The sequence below is a fragment of the Hipposideros armiger genome, unplaced genomic scaffold (genome assembly GCF_001890085.2).
Source record: "Hipposideros armiger isolate ML-2016 unplaced genomic scaffold, ASM189008v1 scaffold_540, whole genome shotgun sequence".
In the NCBI taxonomy this organism is placed as follows: Eukaryota; Metazoa; Chordata; class Mammalia; order Chiroptera; family Hipposideridae; genus Hipposideros; species Hipposideros armiger.
This window is the reverse complement of record NW_017731890.1, coordinates 944,826-965,985: the sequence shown is the minus strand read 5'-3', so window position 1 is coordinate 965,985 and position 21,160 is coordinate 944,826. Positions and strand designations below refer to the sequence as shown.

The window sequence follows — 21,160 nt, the reverse complement described above, 5'->3', positions numbered from 1 at the left end:
ACTGAAACTACGGGGCCAGGTACTTCTTATATCCACCCTCTCCTTCAATCCGCCCCAGAGGGAGGCACTGTTACCATGCCCATTTCACACATGCTGAAACCAAAGGAGAGCTGAGTCTCAAACCCACATGCCAAACCCAAACCCGGAGCTGTGGGCTCTGCTGCCTGAGAAATTCTGTGACCTAAGCCGGGTCCACCCACCAGATGTGGAGCCACTGCAGCCCTCCCTCAAAGAAGATACCCCCGAGTCATGCTCGCCCCATCCATCCCTATCTCCAGTGGGCAGAGGCACGGCTCTCCTTAGGCGTCTTTCTCAAAGACGGTCTGTTCGCCTCAGTCCAGCACAGGACTGGGCAGCTGGGCTAATCTCCTCATGTGAACCCACATCTCCAGCTCTGTGGCCTGCCTGGGGTGAGGGTGGAGCACAACCGGCCTGGCTGAGCACCTGGAGGGTGGGCAGTCAGTCCTCCTGCGGGTGGAGGAGACAGTGGCAAAGAAGCCACCGCCTGGGGACCTGCCGCCTGGGGGCATCCAGGCCCTATCGGAGGAGAAATTGAAGTCCTCCTCTGCCTCTCACTTTGGACAACAAAATACAATAGTGTTTTTGCATTTTGCTGTTTAACTTATATTGCATAAATCTACCTGCTTTACAAATAATTCTCAACAATTGTATGATGTATGTTGCCATTACACTACCTGATCAATAAAGAAACTGAGGCTCAGAGAATGATCAAGCTGGTAAGTGACAGAGCTGGGATTTGAACCCAGGGAATCTCTGCTTTGAACACTAAGCTAAACCAGAGGCAGCCAGGGTGCGTCAACCTGGCTGAAGGTCACACAGGCCAGGTCCCCCTCCTAGAGCCACAAGGTTCACACACCCCTTCCAGGACCTGTTTCTTTACCTCCATCAGGATAGAGGCTGACTCGTCTCTTCTCCACCTGCTGACCAGGCAGCCACCACCCTTGGCACCAGAGGCACCTTGTTGCCACCCTGAGGTCTCCAACCTTCAGCAGACTCCCAGGCAGACTCCGCCCCCAAGCCTAGGCCCCGCCTCCAACCATTAGCTCCTCCCCAGCCACAGACCACGCTCCCATCCCGCTGCACTTCCAATGGGAGCCTGCCTCTAGCCACACCCCCTCAGCCAGTTCATAACCCCACCCCTGACCCCACCCCAACCATGTCCTTGCCCCTCCGCGCCCAGGTAGACCCTACCCTTCACCTTAAAAGACTCGAAGAAGCCGCCACCACCACCGCCGTTCTCCATCTTGTCCTCGTCACCGCCCAGGCCCATCATGGACTGGCTGTGGATGTGTAGCTCTTCATAGAGCGTCTCCAGGAGCGCGGCCCGTGTCCGTTCCTGTGGGCCAGGCCCAGGCCATGAGGACAGACCCCACTGATCAGCCCTTCGTCCCACAGTTCGAAACCAGGCCACCTTCTGAACGAGTGGGGAGAGGGCCTGGGTCCCGGGAAGCCTACGCGGGCTTCTCTCTGGCCCCTCCAAGATCTGGCCTCATGTCCCCACCCCCAGTTTCCCTGTCTCCCACGCAATCCTCTGTGCCAGTCTGTCCACCTCCCCGGCACTCGTCATGCATCCCTAGAAATGCCTTACGTCCCCTCCCTTGCCCCTAGCCCTACTTATCTGTAAATCCGCACTCCCCCAAGCAGCCCTCCCTCAGGCCAAGATCTGAACGTGGCTTTTCCCTTCCCAAAGGGCAGGGCTGAAATTCTAAGTTAGCAGGAGGGGCTCAGCCCGAACAGCCCATCCTCACCTCCAGTTTGGCAAACTTCTCCGCCTTGTAGCAGGCATATTCAGCATTGATCAGCTTTGTCAGCAAGAATTCCTGGAACTCAGGCCCCTGGGAGCCCCCAGTGTGAAGGAGAGGAAAAAGGGGGGTCAAGAGAACACAGAGACAAGGGGCTGTAAGCCCCAGTGTGTCAGGGGCCCGGGGAGTGGCCCTCTTCACCCCCAGGGCACCTTCTTGGGCTCAGTTTCCCGGCAACTGTGAGGGTCCCCTATGGCCTTCACGGCTGCCCACCCTCTGGGGAGCAAACCCCGTAGATTAAGGGGCTGAGTTGGGGGTCTCCTACTGCCTCCGTCTGGAGGGTGCTGAAGCCAAGGCTCCAAGTGTGGCTTCTGAGAGGTGAGAGAGACGTGCACCCCCTCCCCAAACATTTTGGAAGAAAGAAGACTATAATTGTCCAAAAGATAATATTGATAGAAATAAGGGAAGGCCACAGAGTTTGCTATGGAAAATGTAAAACTATGATATAGTTTATTCTGTGACTTTGTAAATAAAAGTTAGTTTTTATCAAGAGGAAGAGGAAAATGAGCCCCCGGTCCAGTTAGGGGAGCCCAGCTGCCCTGGCACACACGGGGCTTCAGGACCTCGTATGGCAGAATGTGTGCCCTCACCCAGTCCTGACCCATTGAGACCTGCTCTGCCCATGACCAGGCCTGGGGCTCCCCCTCACCTTCCTGAACACAGCGGGATCCGGGAGCGGGGGCCCAAAGAAGGGTACATCATCTCTGGCGGTGACGGAGACCTGGAAGAGAGGGCAGCAGTCCCTGTGGGGTCCCCACACCACCCTGAAACTCCTAATTCACCTCCCTAGCCTGCCCCTTGGTGGGGGGGAGGTTCCGTGACTGCTGACTGGATGACTGAACCCCAGCATTTCAGCTCCTCCATCCTTGGCCCTGCATTTAAGCGGTGGGAAGGGGTGCAGGATCTCAAGAGCCATCAGGGATGAAGGCAGAGGAAGCTAACTGGCCTCTTTGACAGGGTTGGGCTGGCAACTTTGGGGAGCAGGGAGGACAGGATAGGAATCCTCTATCATCAGAGCAAGAGGGGAGCTTAGAGCCCTCGGGACAGTCCCCCTATTTACAGTTGGAAAAACTGAGGCTCAGAGGGGCCTCACAGTGAGTGAGGCGGGGCTGGGGCTGAGGTCGCAGCCCTGGGAAGCTCTAAGATCACCCACCTTGTAGAGGGGGCCATCGGGGCCCCCGCCCTCGGCCTGCACCACCACATAGGCGTGCAGGAAGTTGGACGCGATCATGTCGGGCACGAAGGGCGTGTTCTCATCCTGGAAGACCACGGCAACGATGTCATTCCCGATGTGCCGCTTTCGCTGCAACTGAGCACAGGGCCACAGGCCTTCACACCCTGGCCAGAGAGGGGTCACTGGGTGCAGGGGAGGGTGCCCACAGGGATGTGGCGGGGGGCCTGGGGTAGGCAGAGGGCACATCTAAGGATCTGCTTCTCCCCACCCCCCAAAAAAATGTGGTGAGAAACTTGTCTTGAAATTACTTTTGTTTTCTTGGAATCTTGTGACAGATGAGGAAACCAAGGCCAAGAGAGAAGTGACTCAGGGCCCTGCTGTGAGTTAGGGGACTCGAACCTGGGGCTCCTGGTCCCCAGGCCCTAATGCTCAGCCCTTCTCCTGTCTAAATACCCCAAACATGGCCCCTTCTTGAACAACAGTTCCACTGAGTATAGATTCATGTTGCTAAAATGAACAGAGAATCTTATTGAAAGAAAATAAAATGACTCTAAAAGTAAGGAACAAAGACTGCCATTTTTCTCACATTACCGTTTCACCCCCCCGGGCTGGGGATGTGGGGTAAGGTAGACAGGCCTGCAGGAAGCTGAGGACAAGGTGACAAATGTCCGAGTTCAGCTCCCTGAACAGGCCCCACACTTCCTCAGCTCCAGGTCTTTGCGGAAGCTGGTCTCTCTGGAACACCCCCACCCCCCTCACTTCTCCCAGCCCCTTCACAGCCTAAAAGGCGCTTTATCTTGAAAGATTTTCCTGATTCCCACCCCTGCCAAGTCAGCCCCCCACATGACCCCACAATGCCCTTCACGCCCTATAAAAATACAAACTCACATTTATTGAGCTCTTGCTAGCACTAGATACTTTTCGAGCCACTGTATGTGCATTCCCCGTTTATGTTCACCTATGAGGTAGGACCATTATTATGCCCATTTTCAAAGATGTGGAAACTGAGGCTTTCACAACATTTTAACAGCTTTTCTCCCCTGTCCCAACTAGAGCCCACAAGGGTGGGGGAAGGGACTGGGTAACTGCCATCTTCTATGTCCTGGGTGGGGCCCACTGAGCCTGGTGTGGCAGACACTGAACGGACAGGTAGACGGGGGACAGGAGGACAGGTGGGTGGGTGAGCGCCCAGGCTACCTGCTGGGCGTCCCCTTCTGTGTAGGGCAGCTTGGTGGACACGTGAAACATGATCTCCTTGTTGCGGAAGTTGCAGTACACAGACTCGGTCCCCGTCTGCCCGTGGGTCACGTCCAGGCCTCCTCGGAACCTGCCCCAGGCCCCCCCAGGCCACGGCTCAGTCTCCAGCCCCAGCCAGGCCTCCATGGGGCCAGGATGGGGGCTCCCTCCGTGCCCAAGAACGTGGGTCAGATTGTACTCTGCTTATCCCACTCTAATGCTCACCCCTTAAAGTCCTGCAGTTTGACCTTCTGGCCAAGAAATTCGAGGAACTCCACGAAGGCAGGGCTTTCCTCGTTGGTGCTGAAGAGTTCCTCCTCAGAGGTCTGGGGACACATTGAGGGTAGGGGTCACAGAACTGGAGCTGCTGAGCAGCCGCCCTCCCCCACCCCAGAGAAGCCTGGAAGGGGGACCTCTGGCAGCCTGAGCTCCTGGGAAACTGAGTCCCTGGGGAGGTGCTCCTCTCCCTGGCAAAGGTCAGAGGTCCCAGATAAACGGCCAGGCGGGTGGGGGAGCAGGGAGGAGGAGGTGAGCACACCTGTCCAAGCTTCTGATAAATCACTCCAAACTTGAAGTTATTGCTGATAACATGCTCGTCAAAGGTGACTATGAGCCGGGAAGCCTGCGGGGAGGGGACAGTTGGTGAAACAGTGCTGAAACGGTTGCTTGCTCTTATTATGTGCCGAGCTCTGTGCTCGGCACTCCACGTGCATCATCTCATTTAATCCTCGGAACAAGCCCGTTGAGGGAGACGCTCGGGCTGTCCCCATTTTACAGATGAAGAAACCGAGGTTCAGGGCTTAATTCGACTATGGTCAACAGCTTGCATGTGGCAGAGCCGGGGCTTGAACTCGGGTCTGTTGGATCACGAAGCTCAAACTCACTGCTCCTGAGTTTTGCCTATTAGCTCCTGCCCCTACTCCACTCTATAACAGCTCCCTCCTTGGCTCTGCTGTAAACCCACCTCATTATTCTAAACCAGGCTGAGTCCCTCCACGGTGCTATGGGACCTTGAGCAAGTTCCCCTCCACACCTTGGGCCTCGGTTTCCTCTTCTGTAACTGAGCGATGGGATCTAATTTCTGAGGCCCCTTTCCTCAGGGACCTTTCCCAGATGATGTCACCCCTCAGGGACCCGCATCTTGCTCTAGAATTCAGTCAGAGCTACAAGGGTTTATGTGTCTTTCAAGGCCCACCTCTTTCAGGAAGCCCTCCTGCCTCACTGAAGACAGAAGACCCTATCTCATTTTCCACATTGTCACAGCACCTCAAACCCAGCACCCAGCAGCAGAGCTGGAAATGCAGCTGTTGTCTATGGGGCAGCAGTTATGGAGGTGCCTGTGTTAGTCTCTCTTGCCAGGTCCCCTCTGGGGTCAGGGCACAAGGCCAGTGGAGTCACCTGGCGCAGGAGCACAGGTTGCCCTTGGGAGGGTTCCAAATGACACTGAGAGTTTCCAGAGGTAAGTAAGGCATGCCTCCAAGGCGGACAACACTAGGCTTAAATGCAAGCCTTTCTTGTCTGCTGTGCATCCCTGGGTAAGACACAGAACCTTTCTGGGCCTCTGGTTCCTATTCTGCAAACTGTCGACTTTGCAGGGGTATTGTAAGGATTAAATGAGAGAACTCAGGAAAAGTACCCTGCACACAGCAGGTGCCCAACAAATGCTCAGTCCCCTACTTACCCACCCACCCTCAGTGAGCATGGCCCAGATCCAGCCATACCTTGGGGTACAGCACAGGATAGAATCGATCCACATTCACATCTTCACACACCAGCTGCAGGAGGAGATAAGGGGGTACCTAAGGGTGAGGCCAGGAAGAGGGGCTGGGGCTTCTGGGCCTCCCAGGCAAAGGTCTGGGGGAGGACAGCAGCAGAAAGGAGAGGGAACAACCAGGCTGAAGCAGGACTGTGGGTTCAGAGTTGCTCAGAATGGGGTGCACAGAACTGGGGTTCCCTGTACCCACTGGTGCTTTAAAGAGTGTCAAAAGCACACAGACAGGGGACAGGGCCCCAGAACACATAGCAGCATGTGGACATCATGGGAACACATGAGAGGCAGGATCTCAGAGACAGGGCTGCAGCACATAGGGCTAGGACCTGGAGCTAAAGATGAGGGTGTGCTGAGGCCAAGCTGCAGCCCAGCTGTGTGCCCATCTGGAGAACCCGAAGGGGGCCCAGCATGAAGAAGCAGAGGCCTCACCTTTGCCATCTGGACCACGTTGGGGAACTCAGTGAGGCAGGAGATGGGGATGACATCATGGTATGTCCGGCACTTGGTCCTGGGAGAAGAAAGCCCACGGTGAGGGGCTAGGCAGTGGGAAAGGGAGGTGTGAGCCCCTCAACACAAAGTAAGACACCAAAGAGGGCCAGCAGTGATGCTGGGGGCCAGGCCTGGCTCAGGCACTAACATGCTGTGCATCCTCAGGTAAATCCCTGCCCTTCTCTGGGCCTCGATTAGAAAAGTGGGTAAAATGAGATGGGTTTTCAGATTGTAAGACCTCAGCCCTCACTACTGTCACAGGGCCCCTCACCCCACCCTCACCTGAGCAGCAGCCGCAGGTGCTCCTGGTCCCCGATGACATCATACTTGAGTGAGAAGACAAGGTGGCCCAGGGCAGTATCCAGTGAGTAGTAATTGAAATGCTCCTGTGGTGGGAGGTGGGGGCCAAGGGAGCGGGTAAGGCTGAGTGTGTGGCTTCCAGAAACCAGATCAAAAAGCCAACTCATTCCCCAATGGGGGTCCTTCATCAAACAGCAGGTGTCATGGCTAATAGCACCAGGTAGACCCACATTCAAATCCTGCTCTGCCACTTGCCAGCTGGGGAGCCTGAGAAGGTCGCCGCGCCTCTCTGCGCCTCAGTTTCCTAGTCTATAAAATAAGAGTGAGGCCACCTACCTTGTGGGATGGTGGCAGGGACTGAAAGAGATGAAGTGCCTGGCACAGAGTAGGTCGTCAATGAAATTTATAGAAACCTTAGTCCTCATCAAAGTCAAGACTACATTTCTATCTTCATACCTGTCTCCCAGCCCTGCCCTTCTCAGGGCTGGGCACACAGTAGGGGTTCAATACAAATATGCCAACAGACTAATTGCTCAACCTATGGCCCCTGAAGCCAGGGACCCGTGAGAACAGGAAGTGAAACATCTCATGAATACACTGGGCTGACCTGGCAGGTTCCCACCCTCCTGCCTCACCAGGAGAAGCTGCAGGTTGGGAAGAACTAGCCCAGAGGACCCAAAGGGAAACTGCAGCAGGGGTCGTGGCAGGGACGGTCCCTTCAGAGAGGAGCCCAGGGCTGGTACCTCCAGGTGGAAAGCCCCACAGCCAAGGGCCAGGAGTGCTGAGAGATTACACCGCAGCCTGGCCCTGGGAGTGGGGCGGGCTTCCCAGCCACACCCGCCCCAGGAGTCATCCTGGAAGTAAGTCCTGTTTAAACACGAACACCTGTGCTCAGAGGGCAGAAAGAGAAAGAGGCAAGGGCTGGGGCATATGTCTCCACAAATCCGCAGTTCAGGGCTAGTCTGAGGGCACCTGGGGCAGACGGGCCCCTTCAGCCCTGCCTGGGCACAGAGTGACAACCCCCTCAATGCTTGGTACCACCTGCGGAGAGGGAATGGCAGGCACTTGGCAAGGGGGGCTGCACTGAAGCCCTCAGGGTGGGGAGTTGCCCCGACACCCCTACCCAGAACCAAGGGAGCCCAAGGGACAGTGTGAGAGTGGGCTCAGGGTCCCACTCCTAACCTCCTCCCTCTGCCAGAACAGGCCCCACTGCTCCTCTGTCCCCTACTTGGGAGTCAGGAAATGGCCCTGGCTCTGCCAGCCCCCTGGGGCACGCGCCCCTCCATGCTGCTAACCTCACCCTGGTCATCATGCCTTTTCTGATCCCCCAACCTGTATCTCTTCAGATCCTTCTGTGCCCAAAGCACCACCTTCATTCTGTCACCTGTCACGCCTCAGAAAGCTTTCCTGAGTGCCAACTATGTGCTAGGCCCCCTGTCCCCAGATCCCATGACCTGCGGACCCAGCTGAGAGCTTCTGAACAGTGGGTGCAGGACGAGGTCTCTCTCCACCCACAGGGCTCAGGCTAAAGGTAGAATCCAGTGCCCCGTTCTGGGTTTGTCTCCAGGCAATGGCTCCTGAGCCTAGGCCTGCTGCTTTAGTCTCAGTCACAACGGGTGCCACCCCTTTTCCCCCCAACCTTAGCACCAATACTCCCCCAGGGTCAGGCCAACATCTTGAGCTCAGAATGAGGTCACAGAGCCCCCCAACTCCCCAAGGAGTCACCCCTCCTCCCAACACACACGCACACACACCTAGAAACAGGACCCCTCCCATAGCATGTATTTTTAAACTATATATTATTTGACATGCAACACTGTGTAACAAATTAAGTAACAACATGTTACTTTGCTACTTTCATATATTGTAATGATTGCTGTTGTAGTGATATTTATCACATTGCATAATTATAATACAATATTGTTGTCTGTTCTCATAGTGTGTCTTAATGGGAGGTCAGCCAGAGCTAGGTCCAATTCCTAGCTCAGTAACTGTGTGACCTTGACCAGGTCACTTTACCTCTTTGAGCCTCAGTTTCCCCTTCTGAAAAACTAGGACAATCCTTATCTCACAGGTGATTATGAAGATGTAATAATAACAGCTAACATTTATTGAGTACTTACTACGTGCCAGGCATGGTTCTCTATGCTTTAATGTATTTTTATTATCCCCATTTTTACAGATGAGGAAACAGGCTCAGGAAGGTCAAATAACTTGCCCAAGGTCACACCATCAATAAATGGAAGAGCCAAGACTTGCACTCAGGTCTCAAGGCCCCAGAGCCCACACTCCACTCCACCAACTCAGAGCAAACTGATGTAGAGACAGCACCTGGTGTGGAATCTGATATATACAGAGTCCCAGCGGTGGGACCTCCCCTCCAACCCCCACAACCTTGCCCAATAGCTCTCGCCTGAACACTGCTGGGTGACACTCTGACAAGTTGTGACCAGGCAGGGTCCCTGCTGTGGGGCTGGTGGTGGGGTGGAGGTTGCATCAATCCAGGTCACGCCACGACTTTGACATTACTGAGTCTTCCCAGCCCCCACCTCAAGCTGCCCAAGGGCAGGCCTGGGTATGTTTTGTTTGCTGCTGCATACCTGGTGCCTTGAGCAGGGGCAGGCACACAGCTGGTGCTCATTATTTGCTAACCCTGATTGAGTCTTACTCTGTGCTAGATGCTATTCTAAACACTTTACAAGCATCCTGTCATTAAAGGCTCATAACAACCTTAGGAGGTGGATATCGGCACCATCTCCACTTTTACAGTTGAGGAAACGGGGACAGGGAAGGTAAGTGACTTGTCCTATGTCCCACGCAGTAAGTGGCAGAGCCAGGATTCAAACCCTAGTACAGTCGCTGCTGTTAACCACTATGCCATAATACTGCCTTTTGCAATAAATGTTTGTTGAACGAATGAGTGAATCCACCATGCAATGCTCCCTGAGATTCAGGGCTCTAGGACTGTTACCCAGCTCCAGCCCAGGGGTTTTCTGCTCCCTCCCAGGCCCAGACCCCCAACACCAGCAGGCCACCCACCTTGCCGAGAAAGTGCTTCCGATAGATGCGGGCTGTGGGGTTGCACTCCAGCTTCACCTTGGTGGTAGGCGACTGCAGCGGCTCTGTCTCAGGGATGCTGGTGATTTCGTGGTTGGTGCCTTCGATCCAGTAGCCACCGAACTGGGGCAGCAGGATGAGGGGGAAGGGCCCTTCTCGCCCCAGGACCTGAAGGGGGACTCAGCTGAGAGCCACCCATGCTGCACCCCACCAAAGGCCCCGGGACACCTCCCCAACTCAGACTTAAGGAGTACTAGCGACAACCCAGAGCCTAACATCCGTCCCAGACTACAAGGAGCCCCAAGTCCCATTCTCAAAGGCTGGGGTGGGGGCAGGTAGAGCGAGGAGCATGACCGTGGCAGAAAGGCTGCAATGTCTGGCTCAGAGGCCTTGGGTTCAGATGGGCTCTGACGTCTTGAGGCTATAAATTGAGTCTCCAGCCCCAACTGCGGTCAGGCTCCGACAAGGAGGACCAGGGCATCCTGACTCCCTGCGTGAGTGCCTCCAGGGCTTGGGGTGAGGATGGGCTCAGAGGGGCCCCAGCTGGTTACCTCGTGGACGCTTGGGTAGGGAATGTAGTCCTCCTCCGTCTGCAAAACACAAGCAGGGCAGAGGCCCAGCTGGGACAGGATCCACGCCCTTTACTTCCAGCCCCTGCCTCAGAATGCGCCTTTGTTTGGCCAGCCTCCAGGGCTGGGGGTGTGGATGGGGCCGTGTCCTCATGTCCCCATCTCACAGGTGGGGCAGGGCTCGCCTTGGGGTGACCCCATGAGGCAGGTGCTCAGGCAGACTTAGCTCGCTGAGTGCTGGCAGCCTCTTGGGGCTCGTCCTGCCTGGAAAGGAGGCTCACTGCCTCCCCAGGAGGAATCTCTGGACCAGTGGTTATCAGTGTATCAGAATGGCCTGGAGGGCTCGTTAAACATAGATGGCTGCACCCCACCCCTAGAGTTCCTGATGCCCTGGGCCTCGGGGGTCCTGAGAATTTACATTCTCACAAGCTCCCAGGTGGTGCTGATAGGGCTGGTCTGAGGACCACACTTTGAAAACCCCTGCCCTGGACAAAGCAGGAGCCTTATGCCCAGGAACCCTCTTTAACCCTCACCCCCTGCAGCCCTGGGCCCACTCCCTGGATGGTTGGGGTTCCTCCACAATCACCAACTGGAGAGCCAGATGCCTACCTGGAAGGGCTATGCAGCTCCCGCTCGCCACACCCCAAAAAAATATGAGTCTAAACAAGAGCCTCCTAGCATCTCCTTCAGTCCCCAGCCTCCTGTCAGTCACCTCATGGGAGTTGGGGGTCAACCAGGTCACCCCCACCTCTCCCCCTCCCCCCCGCAAGCCTTCCAGGCAGGGGCTACAGGGAGCAGCAGAGCATAAGCCTCCTGGGTCCTGGGTTTGAATCTTCCTACAGCTGCACATCACAGCTGGCTTCCAGGGGAAAAACCTTTTACAGGGGCTGTCTTGTGAGGGACGGGGCTTCAACTCTGGGACGGGGAAGCCTGGAGAGGCGGGGTGAAGAGGCGGTGAGGACAGGAGGGGAGGAGCTGGAATGAAGGCCTAGAGCAAGGGAGAGAGCCTTCACATGTCGGAACTCCTGCAGAGTCAGGGCTGGGTACCCCCACAGTAGCACTACTTCATGAAAGAGCGATGGGTTCTCCAGAGCTGGCTGTTTGGGTGGGCAGCTGCAGCAGCACTTCCCAGGCCCCACCCCCACCCGAGGGAGGGAGCCTGCCACCCCCTTCCTGTCCTCCTCCAGGTCCCCAAGACCTTTGGAGAGGCTGCTCCCGAAGCCCACGGAAGGGTGGGGTGGTCGTGGCTCAGACCTACTTTGAGGGGTGGTGGGAAAGAGCATCGTTGTTCATCCATCCTGCTTCCCTGCAGAGAGAGGGTGACACCTCCGTTACACCCCTCCCGCCCGGTACACCCCTCCCCTGCCTGCAGCGCTGCCTCCCGCTGGACTTGCAGCCCTTCCTGTGTAGAAGGGGAAAGCCTACTGGTGTGGGGTACTCCCAGGGTAGGGTGCTCGGTTACTCAGGCCTCTCTGCAGGGCGGGCTGTCCTGCTGGTAACCTGGGCTGCAGGAGCCCAGCTGTAGCAGGGAGGGGCTGGGGGCTCTGTGCGGGAATGCCTGCCGCTGGGAGTGGGGCCAGGGGTGGTGCACACGTGCCTGTGTGTGGGGAGGTGGAGGGGGAGACTATTGCATCTACACAGATACGTGTTGTTGAGAGAGAGAGAGAGGAGAAGAGAGGGGGAGACAGGGGGAGAGAGGGGGAGAGAGAGGGAGAGAGAGGAGGAGGGGAAAGGTGGAGACAGAAAGACTAAGTAAGAGAGGCAGAGGAAGAGGAAGGGGCAGAAGAGAGGGGTTAGAGGGTAGATTGACATCAGGTAAAGCTCCTAAGGTTTGTTCAAGTCACGCCAGCCCCCTGCCCACCTCCCGACACATACCCTTGCAGAAAACAGACCGGGGCCTGGAAGCCCAGGGCTGGGGAGTGGAGGGCAGGCAGGAGTCAGAAGGGCGGAGGCTGCACGCCCCGGCTGCCCAGCTCGTTAACACCGCCAGCGACCTGCAGCACAGCCTCCGGCTGCCCTGAGCCCTGGCATCTGTCCCTCTTCCCATTCTACGCGAGGATCCTACAGAGTCTGCGATGCCTCTTGGGAGATGGGAGATGGTGTGTGTATGTGGGGGTGGGTTGAGGTGGGGACCCCAGCCCTGCTGGGGACCTACACAGGCATGGAAGCTGGGGAGACGCAAGTGGGGCCACGGTCAGATAGGGAGTTGGCCACTACCAGTCTCTACCCTGTGACCCCCCGACAGAGGGCTCTGGGCAGTGCACTGCCACCATCTCCTTCCTGCGCAGTCTACCAAGGGCTCTTGGCCTGTCCTCAGAGAGGCGTAGGGCTGGAGATATAGCAAGCCCCTCGCCCCAGTGCAGCCCCCTCTATGTCTTCCCGGAACAGGCTGCAGAGCCAACCTCACCTGCATCTTTTCAATCATCTCAAACAGATCTGTGTTCTGCAACAGAGAAGGGGGTGACAGCAAGTCAGTCCTCAGAGTGGTCCAGCTGATTCTGCTGAGCCCCCAAGGAGTTTGCACCCAACCCAGCCATCCAGGTCCCCCCCAGTTCTGACCAACCATCTTGGACCTACCAGCCCAGAGCATGGGCCCCTGAGGGACGAGCCACCCCATTCAGTCCCCTTCCCCAAAGAAGAAGGCTGGTGCCTCAGATAAAGGGATGTAACCCTTGGGGACAGCCACGTCTCTCCCATGTCACTACAAGGTTGGCAGTGCCAGGATCAGCCCATGGACCCCTCAGAAGGGTGCCAGGTCTCAGCCCCAGAGAGGAACCCAGCTGGGACCCTCAGGAGGGTCTGATTCCACCCACCTCTCCTGGAAGTGGGCCCCACCCTCCCCCTAAGCAGTGTGGGCTGGGGGGCTGTTGGGGGAGAGGACGCTGGGATGTTTCATTGGCCCAACATGTGTGTGTGAGTCCATACACACTCCTTCCCCCTCACTCTGCAGACAGCCTCTCCAGAGGCTAGGGCACATGCAGGGTTAATCAGGAATCTGCCAGCTGCCTTGGCAGCTCCGGCCTCTCCAGTGCCAACTCCCTGTGAGCCTTCCTGGAAGGCAGCATCCTTGACGGCTGGCAGGGCTGGGGGCTGGGCCTGGGAAGCCCCCAGAGTCTCCAGGACAGTGAGTGCCCCTCCCCCGCCCCTCCCAGCTCCTGCTGCCCAGTGTGGGCACCGCCTGAGCTCACACACACGTGTTATGGGACTGAGCACCAGGAAACACATACTCTTTCTCTTGCTCAAACACACACAGGCCTACACACCAATATTTAAACAGTCTCACTGTACCAAAGAAAGTAAACACACACAAACCCACGGGGTCCGTGCACACCAATTCTTAGACTCAGAGCTAAACGCTGACACGTAAATACACGTGTTGGTGTCCTAAGTTACACAACAGCACACCCACTCACACACATACAGGTCCATGTACACAAGAGCCACACACACACATGCAAGCCCCCCCTGTGCAGATCTGCACACCAGTAACTGCACGTGAAGCTACATGTCATACACCACAAAACTACTCTCCCAGCCGCGTGAGGAGAGACAAAATAACATGCACTCACAGACATGGGTGGGCAAGTTCACGGAAACTTAGCTACAGAGCCCCACTTCCACGTACCTTCCCCATCCGAGTCACGTACCCTGTGTAACAGACATGACAGACTTGATCCCACGATGTTAAGTGAGTTCGGGGAAAAAGAAAAAGCATGCGGCAACTGTGGGAGTGTTTAATCACCAAGGATGAGGGGTACAGGTGTGAACCTCACACACCTCTTGTACACGTTTGAGTACACACCACCCATCTACACACACACACACACACACACACACACGGCTCTGTTAAAGATCACGAGACACAAACACCCCATGTGCACACTCAGGCCTGACCACAGGAGCAAAGCCCACCCCATGAAACGCACCCCAGAAGTCCACGGGAGATGCTGACCCATGGTCACCTATGGCCACACCCAACACTTCTGAGCTTGGACAAGACAATTCCACAGGCAGTTACAGCACAAACCACAGACACACACCTACAGCCCAGGTAGACAAATATGCTTGTCCACCCAACACCCTGTACAACAGCAGCATTGGCATCTGTGCCCAACACAATGCCAGCATGACAGTGATGGGGGCACATTAATGCCCCCAGAGCACCCCACTCAGGGTGATGTAACATGGGCAGGAGCAATGCACCGGGAGTCACAGCCACATAAACACTGACACACGGCACTGTCACCCAGAGTGCACACACAGCAACAAGTGACACAGTTACAGCCTCACAGGAGCAGCAGACGCCCTGACACATGGAAGGCTGTGATCCAAGTAGCCCAGGGCACCATGCAAAGTTACACTGTGACATTCAGACCACCCCTACAGGGGACAGGGACGCACGAAATGGTCCCAAGGCCAGTACACACATATACACAGTGCCACTGTAGCCCAGAGCCACAGTGTCATCACGGGCACTCTGTTTCGTGGGCAGCGGCAAAAAAGAACCCAAGGCCCGGGACCCCAGGGCAGGGGTGTGCCCTGTGGCCGCCGTGGCCGGGTGTCAACCCAGAAGCTAACACACCCTCCATGACGGAGCCTCGCACACCCGCCCTGGCTGGGTCAGAGTCTCCCGGGCTCCGAGGAAGTCGGGTAGAGCCGGCAGCTCCTGCGGACCCCTTCGGCCAGGCCATCCTCGCCCGAGTCCTCACCTGCCAGCCGGCTCCAGAGGGCAGCGAGCCCCTCCGCGGACGGCCGAGGGGCGCCAGGGGCCGCGGCTGCGCCATCCCGAGTCCGGCCTTGCCCCAGCCCCTGCCCCGGCGGCGCTTCAGCGGGTCCCGCGGCTCCGACCCGCGCGCGCCCCGGCCCGGGCCCCGCAGCGCCGAGCTCCGCGCTCCGGCTCCGGCTTCCAGCGGCGCGCTGCCTGGACTGGGCTGGCCGGGCCTGGAGGGGGCGGGACGCCAGGTACCGGCGGCGCGGGGGCCGGGGCGGGGCTGCGGGGATCCGGGGCGGGGACACAGGAGGCCCCGCCCACCGAAGCGTCCGGACCTGTGGTGCCCGGCCACTGCGCCTGCGTGCTCTTGTCAGAGCGCTATATAAACTTCAGCGCTGCGCCCCTCAGCAGCCTTCTCTGTCTTTCCGGACTTTGGGTACTCCGCCTCAGGGCCTCCAGGACGGGGCTCTTGGGATGGGCTGTGAGCCCGGCAGGAAGAGGATGGGGGTTACTTTGGAGACAGAGGACTTTTCTTGTGCACCTACTTAATGTTGGCACCTTAGCAAGTCTCATGCTATCCTCACAACCCAGGAGGTACAAGTGTCATCCCCATTTTACAGAAGAGAAAACTGACTCCAAGAGGTGAAATAATCATGCTCAAGATCACACAGCTAGGAAAAGACAGAACTAGGAATCCAGGAAAAGGCCTGGAGCTGCTCTCCCCTCCCTCCTCATCTTCTCTTTGCCTGACAGTGGCTGGCCTGTTCCCTCCCTTCCCCAGACCCCATGCCATACCTGGCCCTTAACTGCCCCCCCCACCCCCATCCTAATTGTCTCTGACCCTAGGGGAGACAACTACAGTGACTGAGGAGGGACTGCAAAGGCCCCACGGTATTGAGGGAATCCCTGCCACCTCTGTAGGCCTCAGTTTCCCCATCTGTAAAATATATGGTCTCTGCAGACACTTCCAGCTGACCCTGCATTGTGTCTGCCAATGTACAATGGGGGCAGGGCTGGGGCCTCAACACCCCCTCCCCAGACAGATGCTGGGAAAGTGGCAATTGCTTCCTGAGCTGTGGCCAAGTCAACACCAGCTCTTTTGGACCCTGCAGGGGCAAGGCTGCCCACCAGTTCGGTGCCCAACCTCTCTTCGGCTTCCTGAGGGAGCTGCCAGCAGCTGCCCACCATCCTCCATTTCCAAGGCCAAAGGCTCCTGGAAGGAAGGAGGGACTGCACCTTCCTTTCCCCTAGACCTGGCCCTGAGTCAGACTGGCGTCCGGGGAGCCAGCAGGAATCCCAGAGATGTGTGTTCCAGACACGGTGTAGCTTTGTTTTTAATAATTAACAGCAGCAAATATTGATTTATGCAGGCACTTCCAGGCCTGAATGCTTCCGGGCACCCATCGAAATGCACCCAGAGAAACATCCATTCCCACACTGGGAGGAGGTAAGACCTGCTCCTATCACCGGAGATGCCTATGAGACAGGTAGAGTGAAGGGGGTGCACATGTGTGCATGCACCTGTATGTGTGTGCATGCAACTCTGAGAGTAGATGTGGCTCTGTGTGCCTGGGCATCCTGGGTATGTTTTTGTGTGTTTGTACATGTGTCTCTTGCACGTGTACATGTGCAAGCCTCTGAATCCATGTGCAGACATGACTGTGTCCACGTACATAGGTGTGGGTAGGCTGTACATATACATGTGTGCAGATTTCTGAATCCCCAAGTGGAGAAATCCCTATGGCGGGGCAGGGTAGGAGGATCCTGGGTAGCTCGGTGTCTGTACAAGTGTGGCTTCCCAGTGAAGAGGGGGACGTCCTTTCAGGGTGTTCTGTCCTACTCTGGGAATATATGATGCTGATAATAGTTCAGCTTCCTAATTTCCACCTTTCCAAAGTTGCTTTCACAGTCATCACTCAATTGCAAACTGGCAAGGTGGATAGAGAAGGAATTGTCACCTCTATTTTACAGAGGAGGAAACTGAGGCCCAGAGAGGGGCAGGGACGTGCCCACTGGTACAGGGAGGTCTCCTGCCCCTCAGACTGGCTCCATCAACATTATAAATGTGTGCAGAGTTAGGGGTACTGGGGAGGGGGATGGAAAATGTGTCACGGGCCTGGTTCCCTCAGGGGCCTGGGTCCCCACCACTGGTTTGCTGGGGATCCAGACGGGTCACTCAGTGCCTCTGGACCCTGGTTTCCTCCCCTGTCAAAGGAGGAAGATCCACAGACTGTGTCTTGATTCTGGGGTGGGGGTGGGCTGGCGGGAGCCTGCAGTCCGGGCTGTGTTGGCACAAACAGAGGCTTCTCGACAGACTGGGCGGAGGCCAGGAAGCCTGAGGGGAGGTAGTTCAGAGCTAATCCAAGAAGGCCAGCCCCAGGCTGTCTGAGCAGGCAGGACTCAGGGCGATGGGCTGTTCCAACCCTCATCTTTCTGATGAGAAGACTGAGTCCCGGGGAGGGGACACTATGGTCCAAGAGCACACAGCCCTTGGTGAGAACCCAGGCCTCCTCTCGGATGCTCACTCATGAACCCAGCTGCCATCGAGTCACTCCCTTCTGCCAAGACCCAGCATCTACATGGCCTGTCTTGGGCTACTGCCCAGGCATAGAGAGCAGAAGTTCTAGGATGCCTACCTGGGACCCCCTTGGAGGTGGTGGTCCCCCACAAGGAAACCATTCCTTGGCCATTTGTCCTCCTGGCCCAGGAGAGGTGCGTGGCCCTTGCTCCAGGCCAGGGTGCTGGGACAGGAGCCTGGCGGATCCTGCCTCTGCTATTTCCTGGCTGTGTGACCTTGGGAAAACCATTTCACCTCTCTGAGCATCTAGATCCTCATGTGGAGAATGCCTATGACCCAAGGTTTGATGAAAGAACCAAGAAGCATGATGCCTGTGGACAAGATTTAGAAACTGTGAAGTATACTGCAAACGTGAGGGCTATGACCCCTCTACATTAGAGAGGCCACAAGACCAGGTACTCTGGTCAGACAGCCTGAGTTCTGGCCGTGGTCCCATCGCATCCTCCTACCTGTGTGTCTTTGAGCAAATAACGTAACTGCTCTGAGCCTCAATTTTCTCCTCTGCAAAATGGAACTAATAATAGTGGCCAGCACATAATACTTACAGTTTGAGGATGAAACGAGATACTGCATGTAAAGCATTAAGTACCCACATGGTCCATAGTAAATTTCAATCAATACTAGTGGTTATTACTAGTATCTGATGTTCTGCATAAGTTACTTAGTTATTTCTCTCTAAATTGGACTACGGCTCCCTGAGGGCAGGGTCTGCGTCTGATGGATTTCTGGCCCCTCAGCGCCCAGGGCAGTCTGACACAACTCAGGTACTGCACGAACATTTGCTTTTGATGATAAGAACAATGGCCGTATTTATAAGGTTCTGACGCTGTGCCAGATACTGTGTTTCACAGGATGCTTTATCGGCACTTTTCCATTTAATCCTCACAATAGCCCTGTGAAGTGGGTACTGTCATTATACTCAATTTACAGATGAGGAAACTGATGGTGACGCTGATGATGAATATAATGAAGAATAGCTGGTTGGCCAGTTTACTCCCAGCTGCTCTTCCCTGTCCCCAGCAGTGCTAGAGACCCCCGTCCAACCTCTGAGACTGTACCGGGGTCAGGGTGGTAGCCCCGAACATTTTACCTCTGCCCAGTAGTCATTCTTAGGTTATCTCTGGGGGTCTCCGGACCAGGGGCAGTGGGGACGGAGACACTTGCCTTTGGGTAGAGTGAAGCAGTGTTGGGGGGAACTAAGTCCACTCGTGGCAGGTCTAGTGCCTGAGGGAAGCGCTGGTTCTGTCCATCACTCCTCCTGGAAGACAAAAAGAGTCTGAGGTCAGGGAAAGCCCCAAGTTGGGAGATTTGTGAACTTTGGAAGGAAGAGTCACCCTCAGAGTTGGGGGACATGGGGGAAGGCAGATTTCATGGAGGAGCGGGTACGGGGTTCTGCAGGAGGAGGGGGGGAGGGACTTCCTGAGCGGGGCTGCCAAACAGCATCTCCTTCCCCAGAGATCAGAAATGTGGATAGCGTCTCCCCAAGCTCTCCAGTAGGGAGAGCTTCCCTCACGCATACTCCAGCCGAAAGGCTGTCCACAGCCCACTCTGAAGATGGGTAGACTGAGGCAGGGGGCAGTGAGGGTTGCCGCAGAGGGCTGAGCCCTGACCTCTGGACTAAGCAGGGTGCCCCAGCCTCTATGGACCTCTCAGGGAGAGAGCGGCCTTCGGGCTGAGAGGCCCCCAGGCTACTGCTATCATTGACAGTAACAATGCCTGACACTCATTGGGCCTACTATGTGCCAGGCCCTGTGCTGAGCCCCTTTCCAGGCCTGAGGGCACAGACTCCTCACCACACTGGTATTCCCACTTGACAGATGAGGACCTAGAGCCAGGCAGAGGTCACACAGCTGGTCAGCAGAGGAGCCAGCATCTGCACAAGGCCTGACGAACTCCAAGCCCGACCTTTTGGCCACACCCACACCTCTCCCTGAGGAAAAGAAACAGGTCTGGCGAGGGTGAAGTCAGCTCCTGTCACCCCAGCAAGCCTGCCAAGGAGGCCACCTCTGGGGTCAGGGAGAGGAAGTGCCCAGTGGTCCCTGGGATTCAGGGAGCCTAGGGCTGGGGGAGCACGCCTAGCTTCCGCTCACCGTCTGGGGCCACCCTGACGTGGCTGTACCTCCGCCCAGGTCCTATCAACCCAGGCAAGTCCCCAGAGGGTGAGTCATTCAGGCCAACAGATGATCCTCAGAGGCACACAGCTGTTTGAGTCAGGTGGAGCAGGGACTGCCGCGCCCTAAGAGGGGAAGGGCCTGCAGGAACGTGGTCCAGGAAAGAGACCCTGAGAAAGCCCTGAGCATCCCTGCTGAGTCCCCTCAGCCCAGCTACTCCAGCAGGAGAAAGGCCCAGAGGGAGAGATACCTCTCCACCTTCGAGGGGTGCATCTTAAAAAGTGAGGTCTTGACCCGGAAGGATGGCTATGGTGACAGTGGCGTTTCTGGCCCATGGCACTTGAGTGGGGGAGGTATTCCCACATCCTTACCTGCTGTGTAACCTTACGAGAGTGACACACTCCTCTCAGCCTCAGTTTCCAAAAAAAAAAAATCATCCCAGAGCCTGGGCAGCTACTAGCTTATTTACTGGGCAGAACTTATTTACTCAATAAGTTCTTTGATATTCATTCATGATAAACTCTGGCTCCCCACCTTAGGGTCTCATTAAGTATTTGCCGAACAGTTGAATGAAGAATAACTGAATGAAGGTTGGCAGTAGGGAGGTACTGAAGGTTTGTGAGCAAGGCAACAGCCTAAGTACACGTTCCTGTAGATTGCAAGGCGCGCTGACGTGGAGAGAAACTGGAGATGGGGGACTAGGGAGAGGCCCATAGAAATGGTCCAGGCACATTCCATTGTGGCTGCCATGGGGACTCTTCTTTGAGACCTACTGTGTGCCTGGAACTGTGTCAAGCCTGTTACCTCCACACTGCAGTGCCGGACGGTTAGGATTTTTCCCCATTTTTACAGATGGGAGAAAATGAGGCTCAGAGAGGGGAAGCCATTTCCCCTAGCAAGTGGGTGACAGACTCAGCATTTAAACTTCCATGCCCTTGACTAAGCAGCACCAGTGTCGGTGGGATGGAGAGCAGGGGCCGCCCAGGGGCTAGAAGTCTTGGGGTTGAAGCCCAGGTGAGGGTGGGCCCCCATGGTGGTGGGGACCGCAGTCCTGGCACGGCCCTGGCTGCCAAGTGGAGGTTGTTGCCAATGATAGAGCTATTGGGGTGGTGTTCTTCTCTCTGCCCCTTGTCATGCCCCGAGACCCAGACAATGGCCACTGCAGGCCAGCCCAGCAGCAGCTCCCTAAAAGGTTCCCCTCCCAGAACCCTCTCAGCTTCAGTGTCCCCGTGCGCAGATTCCCATCTCAGGACTGCTCATGTTGGCACCGGACGAGGGAGGTCCCTGAAGACAAGGGAGCCCTGGCTTCTATCCAGGACCAGCCTTGAGCCCTCCGCTCAC

At 56.4% G+C, this 21,160-nt stretch overlaps 1 protein-coding gene across 13 annotated transcripts in view; it reads right to left on the bottom strand.

Annotated features, from left to right (window-relative positions):
- RAP1GAP (RAP1 GTPase activating protein) overlaps positions 1-21,160 on the bottom strand; it is a 63,018-nt gene that overhangs the window by 9,433 nt on the left and 32,425 nt on the right. For 12 of the 13 annotated variants that reach the window (XM_019668850.1, XM_019668851.1, XM_019668853.1 and 9 more), the window contains 15 exons: positions 18,873-18,966; positions 12,827-12,862; positions 11,678-11,725; positions 10,402-10,440; positions 9,833-10,018; positions 6,776-6,879; positions 6,434-6,512; positions 5,955-6,008; positions 4,772-4,855; positions 4,459-4,559; positions 4,195-4,324; positions 2,977-3,132; positions 2,473-2,544; positions 1,770-1,856; positions 1,220-1,357 (listed from right to left, as the gene is read on the bottom strand). In XM_019668850.1, coding sequence (XP_019524395.1) covers positions 1,220-1,357; positions 1,770-1,856; positions 2,473-2,544; positions 2,977-3,132; positions 4,195-4,324; positions 4,459-4,559; positions 4,772-4,855; positions 5,955-6,008; positions 6,434-6,512; positions 6,776-6,879; positions 9,833-10,018; positions 10,402-10,440; positions 11,678-11,725; positions 12,827-12,844 — 1,296 coding nt within the window. In that variant the 5' untranslated portion in view covers positions 12,845-12,862; positions 18,873-18,966. Of the gene's footprint in view, positions 1-1,219; positions 1,358-1,769; positions 1,857-2,472; positions 2,545-2,976; positions 3,133-4,194; positions 4,325-4,458; positions 4,560-4,771; positions 4,856-5,954; positions 6,009-6,433; positions 6,513-6,775; positions 6,880-9,832; positions 10,019-10,401; positions 10,441-11,677; positions 11,726-12,826; positions 12,863-15,128; positions 15,272-18,872; positions 18,967-21,160 lie in introns of those variants that run through there. The other variant, XM_019668847.1, reaches the window with a different exon arrangement.